The 17,194-nt window shown below is 35.8% G+C and overlaps 2 protein-coding genes and 1 pseudogene across 11 annotated transcripts; all 3 read right to left on the bottom strand.

The window, feature by feature from the left end:
- Positions 1-32: 32 nt before the first annotated feature.
- Positions 33-6,971, bottom strand: LOC17876278 (disease resistance RPP8-like protein 3). 10 transcript variants are annotated; one of them, XM_023779466.1, is made up of 9 exons: positions 6,875-6,971; positions 6,513-6,561; positions 6,220-6,402; positions 5,403-5,443; positions 5,254-5,307; positions 4,242-5,135; positions 2,307-2,450; positions 539-2,225; positions 33-415 (listed from the first exon to the last, which is right to left on the bottom strand). In XM_023779466.1, the coding sequence occupies exons 6-8, from the start codon at positions 5,131-5,133 to the stop codon at positions 559-561; spliced, it is 2,703 nt and encodes a 900-aa protein (XP_023635234.1). In that variant the 5' UTR covers positions 5,134-5,135; positions 5,254-5,307; positions 5,403-5,443; positions 6,220-6,402; positions 6,513-6,561; positions 6,875-6,971; the 3' UTR covers positions 33-415; positions 539-558. The 10 variants fall into 10 exon arrangements, with proteins under 10 accessions (XP_023635234.1, XP_023635229.1, XP_023635222.1 ...); XM_023779461.1 differs by lacking the exon at positions 5,254-5,307 and having other exon boundaries at positions 5,356-5,443; XM_023779454.1 differs by having other exon boundaries at positions 4,242-5,307.
- A 1,180-nt stretch (positions 6,972-8,151) lies between these two features.
- Positions 8,152-11,572, bottom strand: LOC17875994 (annotated as a pseudogene).
- A 2,433-nt stretch (positions 11,573-14,005) lies between these two features.
- On the bottom strand, positions 14,006-17,012 carry LOC17876098 (disease resistance RPP8-like protein 3). The gene is made up of 3 exons (XM_006279920.2): positions 16,126-17,012; positions 15,864-16,010; positions 14,006-15,770 (listed from the first exon to the last, which is right to left on the bottom strand). Exons 1-3 carry the CDS (start codon positions 17,003-17,005, stop codon positions 14,080-14,082), a joined length of 2,718 nt encoding a protein of 905 aa, XP_006279982.1. The 5' UTR covers positions 17,006-17,012; the 3' UTR covers positions 14,006-14,079.
- Between the last annotated feature and the right edge of the window lie 182 nt (positions 17,013-17,194).

The raw sequence follows: 17,194 nt of genomic DNA, 5'->3' as shown, positions 1-17,194 counted from the left end.
GCGTTATACACAGTATAAAAAAGTGGCATAACTAAACAAAACACAATTAAGCGTTATTCTCTTAATGATGTAAATAAAGCATACAAAAGCCACAAACGAGAAAACAAATAAAACAAAGCAATCTCCATGAAAGAGTTCTTAAGCATTATTTATATGAAATAGTCGTTGATATTCTGAGCCACAACTTAACGAGAGCTGTGAGATTAATCCAAGACTTGGCAACGTATTGATACTTCAGAATTTGTATTCTTCATAATCAATTCCAGAGTAACTACGCGAAAACCTGTTTATCAGCAGACGAGTAGATGACTCTTATGAAGCAACCTTTATCTCTTATTGAGCCCTTGATGTTTCGCATGTGATTCTGGAGAGTCCATATAAGAGAATTTGGTTAGCTTCTTGTTCATTCCTGCATCTATTTTAGAGATGATCCATGTTAGAACAATGAATAACAGTTGAGACTGTCAACAAGACTTACACACAAATCCATTTAGAATGCAAAACCGAAAAAAGTGAACACCAAACCATTTCTCGTTACCTGCTACTTGGTTATTCTCATCATACGTCACAGTTGATAAATTGAACATCGGGAATGTGTTGGACTTTGTAGTATTCTTCTCCACCTGGAAACAGTTTCTCCTTCCACTCCCTCTTCATTCCTTTAATCTTCAGTTCCTTTAAGGATGTTATGTACTTGACTCCGTCAGGAAGTTCCTGCAACTTTTTGCAATCACCTATAGTCAAATCACGAAGACATGGCATCGACCCTTCTTCTACTATCCACTCTTCCAACTCCAGTTGATAAGATATTTCTAGAGCAAGTAATTGAGGAAATCCGCCTTCTGAGCACACCATTCTCCTCCCAACGAAAGCCCAATATCTTAATTCAACTGATTTCAAATGAATCAATTTTTCTAGAATTGGCATCGGATCCTCCTCCATGTAGCAAAAATATAGAGATATTTGTGCAAGGTTGGGAGGTAACTGACGTTGATCAGGAATCTTTGATATACGTAAGAACAATAATAAATCTGTTAGATTAATAAAATCTAGAACGAACTCTCCCACATAATCAACCTCAGGCGGATTGTCCAGATGAAGGAACCTAAGCGTCTCGAGGTTTTGCAATTCAAGGAGAGATGACGATAGTGTTTGTAAAGTAGACCTTTCATTCAAGGATACAGCGAGACTTCTGAGCTTGGTCATACAGAGAAGGTTTGTCACACTACTGTGTTGCGTTGAGAAATGCCACAGGTACTCAAGGTTCACTAGATCACCCAAATCCAACTTCGTTTTATCATGCATAATCTCAGGTAACGCAAGGTACCTCAACTCTAGCATCTCTTTTAAAACATTTGGCACATGAACCGGTTGTAATGGAGCAACATTTATGTCCAAATAGAGCAGACGCTTTAAACTCCGCATAGTAGAAGGTATATGAGATACTATAGCCTGACATAAATTCAAGAATCTCAAGTGAATGAGCCCTCCAATGCTAGAAGGCAACTTCCCTCCTTCAAACGTTACACCTGAAAGATCTAACACCCTGAGCAATGGTAAACTCTGGAAGCCTGAAGCTAACTGTTTCCAATCTTCACCGAGTCCCCCAAATATAAAAACTCTGACTTTTTTATTATTTTTCTGTCCTAGTAACTGAAGGGAATTACCACTATGTAAGGCGAGTCTGCGAGATCTACAAGGCGATTGAGCATTGATGGTAGAGACGGAAGGAGAGACTTTGATAATTTGTAGAAATTTCTCTTCTTTGGCTTTAGATAAACATACTTCTCTCATCATATCATGCATTTGACAATATTCATAACTAGAATAGCTTTTTCCAGGAATAACCATATTTCTCCTCACTAGCTCTTCTAGGTATCCTTCTCCACTATCTTGGATGGTTGATCCATTGTAAATTCCTTCTGCAGCCCATAAATTGAACAATATCTGCAAATCTATCTTCTCATCTTCTGGAAAAATTGCTAGGTAAAGGAAGCAATGCTTTAAATGCATTGGCAAATCTTCATAGCTCAAAGACAATATTCTGTACTCCCGTGTTGTTGCGATTTGAACTCCAATATTGTCAGAAACTCTTTTCCATTCACGAACTGTATGTTTGCCAGCTAACAAGCCTCCCAACACTTTAATAATCAATGGTAGTCCTCCACAATATGAGACCATTTCCTTTCCCATGGCTTTCATTTCTTCATCAAACCATGGTAATTCTGCACAACATCACAAGGTAACTACATTTCAAGACAAAACTAACTATATTCTCAATTTTAATTTTATATTAGAAAGTGTACCTGTTTCATCTCTCCTAGAGACGATACTCTCAAAGAGCTTCCAACTTTCTTTGGGTTTAAGGATTCTTGCTCTAAAAGGTAAACATGTTAGATCAACATGTAACCCAACACCTTCATTCCGAGAAGTAAGTAGCATCTTCCAACCTGCAAAATAATTGTATTTTCATGTTAGAAATTAAAACGCATTTATGTTATATATTACTTTCAAGAATCTCTTTAATTAAAAAGAAAGAGTGTTTCATGGAGTTCACCTCTTTTCCGTGGAAACACCTCTTTTATTCGGTCCCAATCTTCTTCTTTCCATACATCATCTACGACAACCAAATATCTAGCAGTTTCCAATAATTGATAGAGCTTACTCTGGAGTACATTTTCGTCCATCTGTAAAATTTCACCATCGTGTGGCTGAAGTTGTTGCAAGATCATCTGCCAAACATGCTTTTGTGTGAACTGTTGTGAAACACAGACCCATGCGAATCCATCAAAATGACGTCGTACTAAGTCATGATGAAAAACTTGTCTAGCCAAAGTGGTTTTACCAATACCGCCCATTCCAGATATTGAAACCACTTGAAATCTATCATCCTCCACCAAATGACCAACCAATTCTTTAACACTCTCCTCCACCCCGATAAGATCGCTTTCAGGACTGTCAGGGAAAGTATGTCGTATCTCTTTCTGTGCCCTTTGTTTTTCCTGAAAAGTCAGCGAACGACCACCATGATCAATGATTTGTTGAATCCCAAAACTCTGCATATCCTCAATCACCTTAGAGATCCTCTCGATGATGCATTCGATATCTGAAGCAACTTTGTGGCGATCCGGTAAGAAGCAAGCAAGTTTTTTCACATGCTTCTTGATCCCTTTTTCTTTTCCTCTAATATTTTCTTTCAGAACAAAGGATTCAATGATATCCTCAGCATCATAAACCAAGTCTTGGACATCATCTAAGAAGCTTCTTACCCTTTCACTTGCATGTTTCTTGGCATCTGCATCTTTCAACAACGACCGTAACCTTCTCAGCTGCAGCTTTAAACCATCAACTTGCTCATCAATCCCCTGCAGTCGCTCAGATTCTTGATTCAGGAGATCCCAAAGCTTCTCAACTCCAAACGAAACAACTCCTTCAGCCATAAATGCTCGTTGAAAATCACCAACGATGAAGAAAGCAATCAGTTTTATCAAAACTCTATGCTAAAAGTTGACTCCAAAGACAACATAAAAAAAAAAAACAATCGGACCATTTCGAAGAAGTTGCTTGGGTCATTAAACCGTTGATTCAGTCGTATCATTACTTATTGAATTCTCCAGCTCATTCACATTAATGCCTCAACTCTGCATAACATAGGTCATATATAGCATTAGAAAACTTGAGAGACTAAAATTTCAATTAGAGGCACACAAAACCTTGCACTGCTGGAAACTAATAAGAAGACTAATTTTTACCAGGATTATACGAGCATATATATATATAATATTTACACTGTAACAGTTTTATCATTCGAGAGTAAATACACCAATTTACTCATTCTATATTTATAAATGTCAACTTATCTTAAGACAAGACAGACCACCACGTTCGTCGCACTGTAATAATTTATTCTAAAATATGATAAATTAACTTTATGTGTGTATGTTGTTGACAACAAATATAATAATTATATATGTATATCTTGAGGTTAAGGCCGTGTTCGTTTGCTTGCCTGTAGCCAACGAAAGCAACCAAAAGTTATTCGTTTGCTTGTTGCTGGATCAGCGACCAGCAACCGCAGTTTTCAGTCGTTGAAAATTACAGCGATCATTAGCGATTGGTCGTAAAATGTAACCCTACATCATTCCGAGAAGTAAGTAGCATCTTCCAACCTGCAAAGTAATTGTATTTTTCATGTTAGGAAATAAAACGCATTTATGATGTATATTAGTTTTAAGAATTACCTCTTTTCCGTGGAAACACCTCTTTTATTCGGTCCCAATCTTCTTCTTTCCATACATCATCTACGACAACCAAATATCTAGCAGTTTCCAATAATTGATAGAGTTTACTCTGGAGTGCATTTTCGTCCATCTGTAAAATCTCACCATCGTGTGGCTGAAGTTGTTGCAAGATTTTCTGCCAAACATGCTTCTGTGTAAACTGTTGTGAAACACAGACCCATGCGAATCCATCAAAATGACGTCGGACTAAGTCATGATGAAAAACTTGTCTCGCCAGAGTGGTTTTACCAATACCGCCCATTCCAGATATAGAAACCACATGAATGTCATCATTCTCCACCAAATGACCAACCAATTCTTCAACACTCTCCTCCACTCCGACAAGATCGCTTTCAGAACTCTTAGGAAAAGTCAGCTGGATCTCACTCTGCTTCCTTTGTCTGTCTTGAAAAGACAGTGAAGGGCCACCATTAATGATTTCTAGAATTCCATAACTCTTCAAATGCCCAATTACATCAGAGATCCTCTTAGTGATGCCTTCGATATCTGAAGCAGCTTTGTGGCGATCCGGTAAGAAGCAAGCAAGTTTTTTCACATGCTTTTTGATCCCTTTTTCCTTTCCTCTAATATTTTCTTTCAGAACAAAGGATTCAATGATATCCTCAGCATCATAAACCAAGTCTTGGATATCTTCCAAGGAGCTTCTCACCCTTTCACTTCCATGTTTCTTGGTATCTGCATCTTTCAACAACGATTGTAACATTCCCACCTGACGTTTTAGTCCATCAACTTGCTCATCAATTCCTTGCAATCGCTCAGATTCTTGACTTAGAAGATCCCAAAGCTTCTGAACTCCGAACGACACAACTCCTTCAGCAATAGCTTCAGCCATAACTAGTACAAGAACACCAAGGGTACAAACTCTCAGAAAATTATTGATTATTTCCTACAAATGAATAAATCAATCAGTTTTATCAAAACTTTAAAAGCTAAAAGTAGATTCCAAATCAACCTTATCTAATCTAGCTACCCATCTATTGGATGAGGGTTCTCCACAATAATAGTACTGTACAAAATATTTCACATATAAAGAAAAAAAGAATATTATCACAACTATTCGAAGAAGAAGTTGCTTGGTTCTTGAAGCGTTGGTATCATTACTTGTTGATTTCTCCAGCTCAGTTCACATTAATGCCTGAACTCTGCATAACATATGTCATATAATAGCATGTTAACTTGAGAGACTAAAATTTCAATGAGTCACACAAAACCTTGCACGGTTGGAAAACTAATCATAAAGAGTATAAGACCAAATTTTCGCCACGAGCTTATATATATAATATATACAAAGTAACAAATTTATCCTTGGAGAGCAAAAACACACATAATTTATGAATTCTATGTCCACTAATAATGCTTTAAGTATCAAAACATTAGTAAGCAATATATATATATCATCACCATAACCACTTACTGAATGGTACATATTACGCATGCAAAAACCAAAGGAAAGAGCAACATGCTTATCACAAGACTAAGACAAGACGACCACGTCGCATGATCAAGACGGGAAGGATTCGTTGTAGTTTCTATTATTTGGTGCCATTGGTTGCATCATTACTTACCCAGCATTCAAGATCGTAGGTGTAGTAATAAGCTAAATAATTTGTTATAATTTTTCCATCATTTTAACTTAAGAACCTTATTAAGAGATTTTGATTTTTTTTCATTCTCCAATGGTAGAACTAGAACCCCATCAAGGTTTTCTTTAGAATAAATAATATCTATTCTGAAAATTCTTTTATTTTTAAGTAAAAACCTCCTCACATGCCATTCTCTACTCCATGTCAAACCAACACATCTTCCCTTCTTTGCCATGTGATTCTCTAAGAAGACCCTTTACTAGTTCCCAAGTAAGCCAAACTACTCTCAGATACTAGACAAAGATCGCACTACGAAAACCCCTTAGAAAACTCACCTTGAGTAGTGTGTAGAGACATGTATAGTTCTCTCTTGAACTTGTGACGAATTATCTCTTCGAGTATTCATCACCAATAGAGAATATCCTTCATCTCACATTCATATTTTCTCACTTCTCTCAAAGACAAGCTCTCTACTTCTTCCTTAAAAAATTTATGGTTTTCTTATAGATCTTTGCCTCCTGTGACAGATCAACACCAAGCAAAGAGCACTTACCAGTTAGCTATTGAGAGTTGAATTGTGTTACTGATATAATGAAGGATGGAAACCCAAAATATTCTTGCATCAAACCTTTGTATGTTCCCCTTACAAACTCTGCTGTGGGCTTATGATTCAACTTCTGAAACGCATAAGATGAAAAAAACGATGACGGTGAAGTGATTTTTCCAATGAAAATGGGTTATTAGAAAAACTGTGGCATGAACCACTTATTCATCAAAATCGGATTCATATATACAAACTTGGAAATCGATTCAGAATTTCCAAACTAATTGACTCTAACAACATCATCAATCAACCCTAGTTATAGATGCTACTGCTTTTGAATCGAATCAACGTAGAACTCGCTTGGAGAAACCCTAATTTAAGGTGTTATTGCTATAATTTCGAATCAAAAACCCAATTTGGTAAAGGAATTTGAAATTTGAAAGTACCTGTTAGTGATCTCCATGAAGATTGGCAATAGTAGAGAAACGGTCCTCCATTGCAGTAAACAGAGAGAGAGACGACAATTGTTTTTTTTTTCCCTTTTTTTTTTGTTGGTCTGTTTTTTCCTTTTTTTGTTAATAACTTAATACTAAGCTAAAAGTTGACTCCAGGTCGACTCCAAGTCAACTCTAAGCTAAAAGTTGACTCCAAATCAACCTTTATCTTTTCTAGCTACCCAATCATATTTTGACAAGTTTTATAGGTTCTATAAAAGCTCCTAACTAAAAAAACCTGTTCTACACTAATTTAGCAATTTTTATTTATTTTTTATATCATTTAACCTAATAATCTATTTTAGCTATGAGCACCTCCATTCATAGTTGTTTAACATCAGGAATTTATTATTGAAATTATACAAATATTATTATTTAATTTGATGGGTTGCTTAATTAGTGAAAAAACTCTTTCAAAAGTTTCTTAAATCTCTTGTTTAAACAACTTTGAATATAGCTTTTCTACTATTTAAGTAACTCAGATAATTTTTATTAATATTTTTTTTTCTTTAAATTAAGAAACTTATGTTAACAACTCTTCGGTGGAGGTTATCTAATTATTGGTGGTATCTTAGTGAATCTTAATTTTTTTATCAATTTAAATAGTAAAACTTAGTATTACATAGTAGGTTGGTTAAATTAAAAAAATTATGTTTGTTATAATCTTTATTGCAATTCACTTATAGTTACTTTACCAGGTTTTAGGGGGATACGATAGAGGTAAAGCCTATTATATATTTAACGATCAATCTGAAAATAACGTAGTTGTATATTTGATTGTAAATGAGACAAAACCTACCATTTATAACAATCAATCAGCAAATGCCTAAAATACAAAACATATATAATATTCTAAAATAATATAAATGAACTATATGTGTATATCTTAAAATTTAATAATGAAAGTGGAAAACTTGGAATAAGGGTAGTGATAGTGGTAAAACTGTTTTTTTTTTCTAAAACGAAATGTAAAATTTATTCAACCAAAAAACTCATGTTACAATATATACATCCTTAGATTGATATTTGATTTGAATAAAAGCTATAAAAAAAACATGTAGAATGGTTATCTCTTTGAGGCTTTTGAGCCAAACCAAATCTGTGAACTTTAAGATATACATACATATAGATATAGTTCGTGAAGTATGCATATATATCTTAAGGTTTAACAGTGAAAGTGCGATGTATTTAATAATAGAGGTATTAAAGGAACTATAATACACTGAAAGTGAAAAAGAAATTGTTTATATAATTATAACAATTTAACTGTAATAACTAAAATCTAGTTTCAAACTCTGTCGCATATAGTAAACACAAAAACTTAACTGTGTTAACCCACAAACTGCAAGTTCCACGCATACACATCTAAAACAAAAGCAATAAGTGAATATTCATTTACTATTATCTGGTTCTTGAAATCTTGATCCAAAACATAACGATGCACTTAGAAAGTGAGAGCTCCATCAAGACAAGCAACGTAATTTGATTTGATTTGAGATGCTTCGTAAAAAACCTTTCTCCACGAACCTGTTGTTCTTTCCTGCATTTTATTTTGGAGATAGTTGAGAGTTTCTGCAAACGAATCAAAAATAGGATACAAAACCGACAATATTCGGATATTTTACCCGCTACTGCTTATTCGTTGTCACAGTTGATAAATTGAACATCGGGAATGTGTTGGACTTTGTAGTAATCTTCTCCACCTGAAACCAATTTCTCCTTCCACTCCTTCTTCATTCTTTCAATCTTCAGTTCCTTTAACGATGTTATAAACTTGACTCCGTCAGGAAGTTCCTGCAACTTTTTGCATTCACATATAGTTAAATCACGAAGACATGGCATCGACCCTTCTTCTACTATCCACTCTTCCAACTCCAGTTGGTCAGATATTTCTAGAGCAAGTAATTGAGGAAATCCGCCTTTTGAGCACACCATTCTCCTCCCAACGAAAGCTTCAAATAATAATTCAACTGCCTTCAAATGAATCAATTTTTCTAGAATTGGCATCGGATCCTCCTCCATGTAGCAAAATAATAGAGATATGTGTGCAAGGTGGGGAGGTAATTGATGTGGATCAGGAATCTTTGACATACGTACTCCCAATTCTAACTCTTTTAGATTAATAAAATCCAGAACGAACTCTCCCACATAATCAATCCTTGACGGATTGTCCAGATGACGGAACCTAAGCGTCTCGAGGTTTTGCATTTCAAGGAGAGATGACGATATTGTTTGTAAAGTAAACATTTCATCCAAGGATAGAGCGAGAATTCTGAGCTTGGTCATACAATGGAGGTTTGTCACACTACTGTGTTGCGTTGAGAAATTAATCAAGTACTCCAGGTTCAGTAGATCACCCAATTCCAACTTGGTTTTATCATTCATATGCAAAGGTAAGGTAAGGTACCTCAACTCTAGCATCTCTTTCAAAACATTTGGCACATGAGTCGGATCAATTCCATCAACATATAAGTTCAAATAGAGCAGACGCTTTAAGTTCCGCATAGTAGAAGGTAGATGAGATACCTTAGCCAGGAATAAGCTCAAGAATCTCAGGTGAATGAGCCCTCCAATGCTAGAAGGCAACTTCCCTCCTTTAAACTTTACATTAGAAAGATCTAACACCCTGAGCAATGGTAAACTCTGGAAGCTTGAAGCTGACTGTTTCCAATCTCCACAAAGTCCCCCAAATATAAAAACTCTGACTTTTTTGTTGTTTCTGTGTCCCAGTAAATGAAGGGCATTACCACTATGGACAGTGAGTCTGCGAGATCTACTAGGAGATTGAGCATTGATGGTAGAGTGGAAGTAGGAACTTTGATAATTTGTAGGAAGTTCTCTTCTTTGGCTTTAGATAAACATACTTCTCTCATCATGTCATGCATTTGACAATATTCCAATCCCAAACTCGAATAGTGTTTTTCAGGAATAATCATATTTCTCCTCACCAGCTCTTCTAGGTAGCCTTCTCCACTATCTTGGATGGTTGATCCGTTGTAAATTCCTTCTGCAGCCCAATAACTGAACAATAGTTGCAAAGATATCTCCTCATCTTCAGGATAAGTTGCTAGGTAAAGGAAGCAATGCTTTAAATGCATTGGCAAATCTTCATAGCTCAAAGACAATATTTTGTATTCCCGTGTTGTTGCGATTTGAACTCTAATATTGTCAGAAACTCTTTTCCACTCACGACCTGTAAGTTTGGCAGCTAACAAGCCTCCCAACACTTTAACAATCAATGGTAGTCCTCCACAATATGAGACCATTTCTTTTCCCATTGCTTTCATTTCCTCATCAAACAATGGTAATGCTGCAAAACATCACAAGGTAAATACATTTCAAGACAAAATTAACTAGATTCTCAATTTTAATTTTATATTTGAAACTATTGTACCAGTTTCATCTCTCCTAGAGACTATACTCTCAAAGAGCTTCCAACTTTCTACGGAATTAAGGATTCTTGCTCTAAACGGTAAACATGTTAGATCAACATGTAACCCAACACCTTCATTCCGAGAAGTAAGTAGCATCTTCCAACCTGCAAAATAACTGCATTTTCATGTTAGGAATTAAAACGCATTTATGTTATATATTACTTTCAAGAATCTCTTTGAATTAAAAAGAAAGAGTGTTTCATGGAGTTCACCTCTTTGCCGTGGAAACACCTCTTTTATTCGGTCCCAATCTTCTTCTTTCCATACATCATCTACGACAACCAAATATCTAGCGGTTTCCAATAATTGATAAAGTTTATCTTGGAGTACATTTTCGTCCATTTGTAAAATCTCACCATCGTGTGGCTGAAGTTGTTGCAAGATCCTCTGCCAAATATGCTTCTGTGTAAACTGTTGTGAAACACAGACCCATGCGAATCCATCAAAATGACGTCGGACTAAGTCATGATGAAAAACTTGTCTAGCCAAAGTGGTTTTACCAATACCGCCCATTCCAGATATAGAAACCACATGAATGTCATCATTCTCCACCAAATGACCAACCAATTCTTCAACACTCTCCTCCAACCCGACAAGATCGCTTTCAGGACTGTTAGCGAAGGTATGTCGTATTTCTCTCTGAGCCCTTTGTCTTTCCTGAAAAGTCAGCGAACGACCACCATGATCAATGATTTGTTGAATTCCATAACTCTTCATATCCCCAATCACATCAGAGATCTTCTTAGTGATGCCTTCGATATCTGAAGCAACTTTGTGGCGATCCGGTAAGAAGCAAGCAAGTTTTTTCACATGCTTCTTGATCCCTTTTTCTTTTCCTCTAATATTTTCTTTCAGAACAAAGGATTCAATCATATCTTCAGCATCATAAACCAAGTCTTGGACATCTTCCAAGGAGCTTCTCACCCTTTCACTTCCATGTTTCTTGGTATCTGCATCTTTCAACAGCGACCGTAACATTCTCAGCTGACGCTTTAGTCCGTCAACTTGCTCATCAATTCCTAGCAATCGCTCAGATTCTTGACTTAGAAGATCCAAAAGCTTCTCAACTCCAAACGACACAACTCCTCCAACAATAGCTTCAGCTATAACTTCAGCCATAACTAGTACAAGAACGCCAACGCCAAGGGTACAGATTCTCAGAAAAAAATTGATTGAAAAATCATTTACTACATAATGAATAAAGCAATCAGTTTTATCAAAACTCTAAGCTAAAAGTTGACTCCAAGTCAACTTTATCTTATCTAGCTACCGATCTATTGGCTGAGGGTTCTTCACAATAATAATAATATAATTTGATCAAATAAAAGATATTTCAAATGGCAGAAAATTAAAATTAGAAGAGCCACATAAAAAGAAAAGGACTATTATCACAACTTATCTGTAGTTATCGGACCAAATTGAAGAAGCAGTTGCTTGGTTGTCACGAATGCTAAGTTTCACGTTCTTGAAAGCGTTGACTCAGTCTTATCATTACTTATTGGATTCTCCAGCTCATTCACATTAAGACCTGAACTCTGCATAAGATACATAACATGTTAACAATTCAGGGACTATAATTTTAAGAGAAGCAGACAAAACCTTGCACGTTGGAAATTACTGAACTGTGTAATCAAGACCTAGCTGAAACCTGGTGTTTACAAATATGTTACTTGTATTCTACGTAACCAATTTTTCATCATGATTCCACGTAACTTGAATTGTACGCTGTAACAATATTTATCTTTCAAGAGTAGACATGAGTACATGACTCATGAGTAAATGCTTCTAAGTATCCAGGTTATAACAAAACCACGAAAACTGTCTAATTTTAGTGAACCGGGCAAAACGGCAACAGATTGATCGGTTAATAAGCAAATGTTAATGTAACTTGATTTATTCTAGAATTTAGCATCAAGACGGGAAGGAGTCGTTGTTTGCTGCCATTGTTGCATCAGACTGGACGAATCATTATCTATCCTATGAATCTATATATGATCATATGATAACTTGGAGTTTTTGCGAATCCATTACTTAGAAGTAGATATATTTATGAGTATCAAAATGGACTAATTCATCCAATTTTTTCTTGCATTATATTATAAATAATATTTTGCATGTTTTGATAGACCAACCCTAACAAAGACATCGGACATGTTCGTTTAGTTGCCGATGGCGGTTGCGGCAGCGGTAGCAGCGAACGCAACGTTTTTGGCTGCTAAATCAAATCGACGTTCAAATTTTTTAATCGCAGAATGTTTCGTTTGCCGCTGCAATTACCAAATGGACAACAATTTTTTGTTGCAGCAAGCAGCCGCAAGTACATGCGGCGACGAAACGAACAAGCCCGATCATCCCATAGGACAACTTCGAGTTTTGAGAATTCACCTATTAAAGTAGATAAATATAGCATAAATCAATATAGAAGTGTTGAATATGAGAAAAAAAAATTAATTTGATAATTAACTAAGATTAGGTATAGTTTGAGCTTTATATTAATATTCTAACTCTTCGACTAATAATGCTTAGTCAACCAAACGTATTAATCTTACATGTTTAACTAATTTTTGATAGATTTTTTGAAGTATATTACAAAATTATAGATGTTTTTTATAAGGGAAAATTCCCAAAAAAAACATGAATTATTTAATATTTGTCAGAAAAATACATAAACTTTTTTCATTGTCAGAAAAATACGTAAACTAATTTAGAGATAATAAAAAATACGTGAATTATTTCGATTTTCCAGTTTCCCACATATAATGATCACGATTTTCAACGAAACTAACACAATCATAAACATCGTTTGCCTATTTTTCATTTTTCCTAAATTTTTAATCATAACAAAAACTTAACTATAAGAAAACAAAGATTGAAGATAAAGCTAAAATATAAAGAAAGAAAGATATTGTTATGATTATGACTACGATAAAAACGAAACTTCTTCACGAGATTGTAATAGTAACAATGTTTAATGTTGTCTTAGTTTTGTTGAAAATCGTGACCATAATATCTAGGAAACTGGAAAATCGAAATAGTTTACGTATTTTTTATCATCTATAAATTAGTTTGCGTATTTTTCTGGCAACGAAAAATGTTCATGTATTTTTCTGGCAAATATTAAATAGGTCACGTTTTTTTTGGAAATTTTCCCCTTTTTATAAGTTTTAGATAAGTGGATAGATGTTTTTTGTATCAAGTTTTTACTCTTTTGACATATATATATCGCTTTAAACAAGGAATCTTTTTATACCCGTCTCTGTTTATATGATGTTTTTGCTAGTTATTGATGTTTTGTATTTGTATACCATGAGAAGATATGATGTTTTGTCATGTAGTTTCGTAATTGAGCAGTTATTGATGTTTCGCCTTATGCGCATGCATTTGCGGTATGCACAGTAGAAAAAAGTGGCTAAAATGTAAACATATAACTTTAAGAATATCTTAAAAAGCTTTAGAAAGCTAACTGTGATAACTGATAAACTCACTTAAAAGTGCCTAAAATGTAAACATATCATTTTTTTTCTTACATTCAAACAGTCAAAATGTTAAACTAAAGGCTGCATATAATGTAAATCTGCTTTTTTTTGGGTCAAAAAAAAAAAAATGGAACATAACAATGCACTGAAAGTGAGAGCTCCAAGACTAATCCAAGACTGGTAACATATAATCCAATCAATGAACAACGTTATACTATTTATGTTTATATGCAACTAGCTATTCTCATTATTCGCCATCACAGTTGATAAATTGAACACTAGGAATGTGTAGGACTTTGTAGTAATCTTCTCCAACCAATTTCTCCTTCCACTCCCTCTTCATTCCTTCAATCTTCAGTTCCTTTAAAGATGTTATGTACTTGAGTCCATCAGGAAGTGCCTGCAACTTTTTGCAATCATGTATAGTCAAAGTACGAAGACATGGCATTGACCCTTCTTCTACTATCCACTCTTCCAACTCCGATTCTTCGGATATTTCTAGAGCACATAATTGAGGAAACCCACCATTTGAGCACACCATTTTCCTTCCAACAAACGCATATGTTAACTTAACCGACTTCAAATGAAGCAACTTTTCTAGAATCGGCATTGGATCCTCCTCCATGCGACAATTAAATAGATTTATGTGTGCAAGGTGGGGAGGGAATCGATGTTGATCAGGAACCTTTGACATATGTACTCTCAATCCTAACTCCTTAAGATTAATAAAATCCAGAACAAACTGTCCCACATAATCAACCATATTGGTTATACGCGAAACAAAGAACTCAAGCATCTCGAGGTTTCGCAATTCACGGAGAGATGTCGATAGAGTTTCTAAAGTACACCTTTCACTCAAGGATACAGCGAGAGACCTAAGCTTAGTCATACGGAGGAGGTCTGTCACACTACTGTGTTGTGTTGAGAAATACCACAAGTGCTCCAGGTTCACTAGATCACCCAATTCCAACTTGGTTTTATCATGCATAAACAAAGGTAGGGAAAGGTACCTCAACTCTATCATCTCTTTCAAAACATTTGGCACACGAACCGTTACCCCATCAGCAAACTCTAAGTTCAAATAGAGTAGAAGCTTTAAATTCCGTATCGTAGAAGGTATATGAGATACCACAGCCTCAAATAAACACAAAAATCTCAGGTGAATGAGCCCTCCAATGCTAGAAGGTAACTTCCCACCTTCAAACTTTACCCAAGAAAGATCCAAAACTCTAAGCAATGGTAAACTTTGGAAGCCTGGAGCTGACTGTTTCCAATCTTTCTCGAGTCCCACAAGTAAAAGAGATCTGATTTTTTTATTGTTTTTGTGTCCCAATACATGAAGGGCATTACCACTATGGACAGTGAGTCTGCGAGATCTACTAGGAGACTGAGCATTGATGGTAGAGGTGGAAGTAGGGACTTTGATAATTTGTAGGAAGTTCTCTTCTTTGGCTTTAGATAAACATACTTCTCTCATCATGTCATGCATTTGAAAAAATTCATATCTCGACCTCAAGTAGTTTTTGTCAGGAATAACCAAATTTCTCCTCACTAGCTCTTCTAGGTAGTCTTCTCCACTATCTCGGATGGCTGATCCATCGTAGATTCCTTCTGCAGCCCAGTAATGGAACAATGTCCGTGTATGTATCTTGTAATCTTCGGGGAAATGGGATAGGTAAAGGAAACAATGCTTTAAACGCGTAGGCAAATCTTCATAGCTGAGAGACAATACTCGATAAACCGAATTGAGATTGTTGTCATCTAAGCAAGATTTTCCAACGATTCGAGCTCCAGTATTGTCATATACTCTTTTCCACTCATGATATGTATGTTTATTAGATAACAGGCCTCCCAACACTTTAACAGCTAGTGGTAGTCCTCCACAATATGTGACCATTGCCTTTCCCATGGCTTCCATTTCTTCATTAAGCCTTAATTCTGCACAATATCACAACGTACTACATTTCAAGGTGTGAGCTGAAAAATAAGTTTTATTCGATTCTTGATTTAAGATTATATATGAAAGTGTACCAGTTTCATCTCTCCTAAGGAATACTATCCTCTCACAGAGATTCCAACTTTCTTCCGGATTAAGGATTCTTGGTCTAAAAGGTAAACATGTTGGATCGGCATGGAAGCCAACACCTTCATTCCGAGAAGTAAGTAGCATTTTCCAACCTGCAAAACATTTGTGTTCTCATGTATAAATAACATATTTCCTATAAATTTCTTTTAACAATCACTTATGAATTAAATAGAGAAAGTGCTTCATGTATGTACCATAAGAGCTTACATCTTTTTCGCGGAAACACTTCTTTTATTCGATCCCAATCTTTTTCTTTCCATACATCATCGAGAACAACCAAATATCTAGTTGTCTCCAACAGTTGGTAAAGTTTATGCTGGAGTGCATTTTCGTCCATCTGTAAAATCTCACCATCGTGTGGCTGAAGTTGTTGCAATATCTTCTGCCAAACATGCTTCTGTGTAAACTGTTGCGAAACGCAGACCCATGCGAATCCATCAAAATGACGTCGAACTAAGTCATGATGAAAGACTTGTCTAGCCAGAGTGGTTTTACCAATACCACCCATCCCAGATATAGAAACCACTTGAACGTTATCATTATCCACCAAATGACCAACCAATTCTCCAACACTCTGATCCACCCCGACAAGATCGCTTTCAGGACTGTTAGGAAACGTTTGCCGGATCTCCCGCTGTTCCCTTTGTCTGTCCTGAAAAGACAGCGAACGACCACCATGATCAATGATTTGTTGAATCCCTAAACTCTGCATTCCCCCAATCACTTCAGAGATCCTCTTAGTGATACCTTCGATATCTGAAGCAACTTTATGACGTTCCATCAAGAAGCAATCAAGTCTTCTCACATGCTTCTTGATCCCTTTTTCCTTTCCTCTAAGTTTTTTGAGAACAAAGGATTCAGTGATATCCTCAGCATCATAAACAATGTCTTTGACATCTTCTAAGAAGCTTCTCACCCTTTCACTTCCATGTTTCTTGGCATCTGCATCTTTCAACAAAGACCGTAACCTTCTCAGCTGCAGCTTTAGACCATCAACTTGCTCATCAATTCCCTGCAGTCGCTCAGATTCTCGACTCAGGAGATCCCAAAGCTTCTGAACTCCAAACGACACAAATCCTTCAGACATAACTACCTGTTGACAATAACTAAGGTTCCCAGGAAAAATTGATCAAACATCCATTTACTCTAAAGGAAGAAACCGATCAATTTAGTCAAAACTCTAAACTCAAAGTTCTCTACAATAATATTATCTTATGATTAAGGGTCCCAATGATTAATGATTGATCAAATAAATTAAATATAGTCTATAGTTCTC

Source organism: Capsella rubella, unplaced genomic scaffold, assembly GCF_000375325.1.
Source record: "Capsella rubella cultivar Monte Gargano unplaced genomic scaffold, Caprub1_0 scaffold_8, whole genome shotgun sequence".
Taxonomy (NCBI): Eukaryota; Viridiplantae; Streptophyta; class Magnoliopsida; order Brassicales; family Brassicaceae; genus Capsella; species Capsella rubella.
Note: the sequence above shows the minus strand (reverse complement) of the source record. Positions and strands in the feature narration are given on the sequence as shown.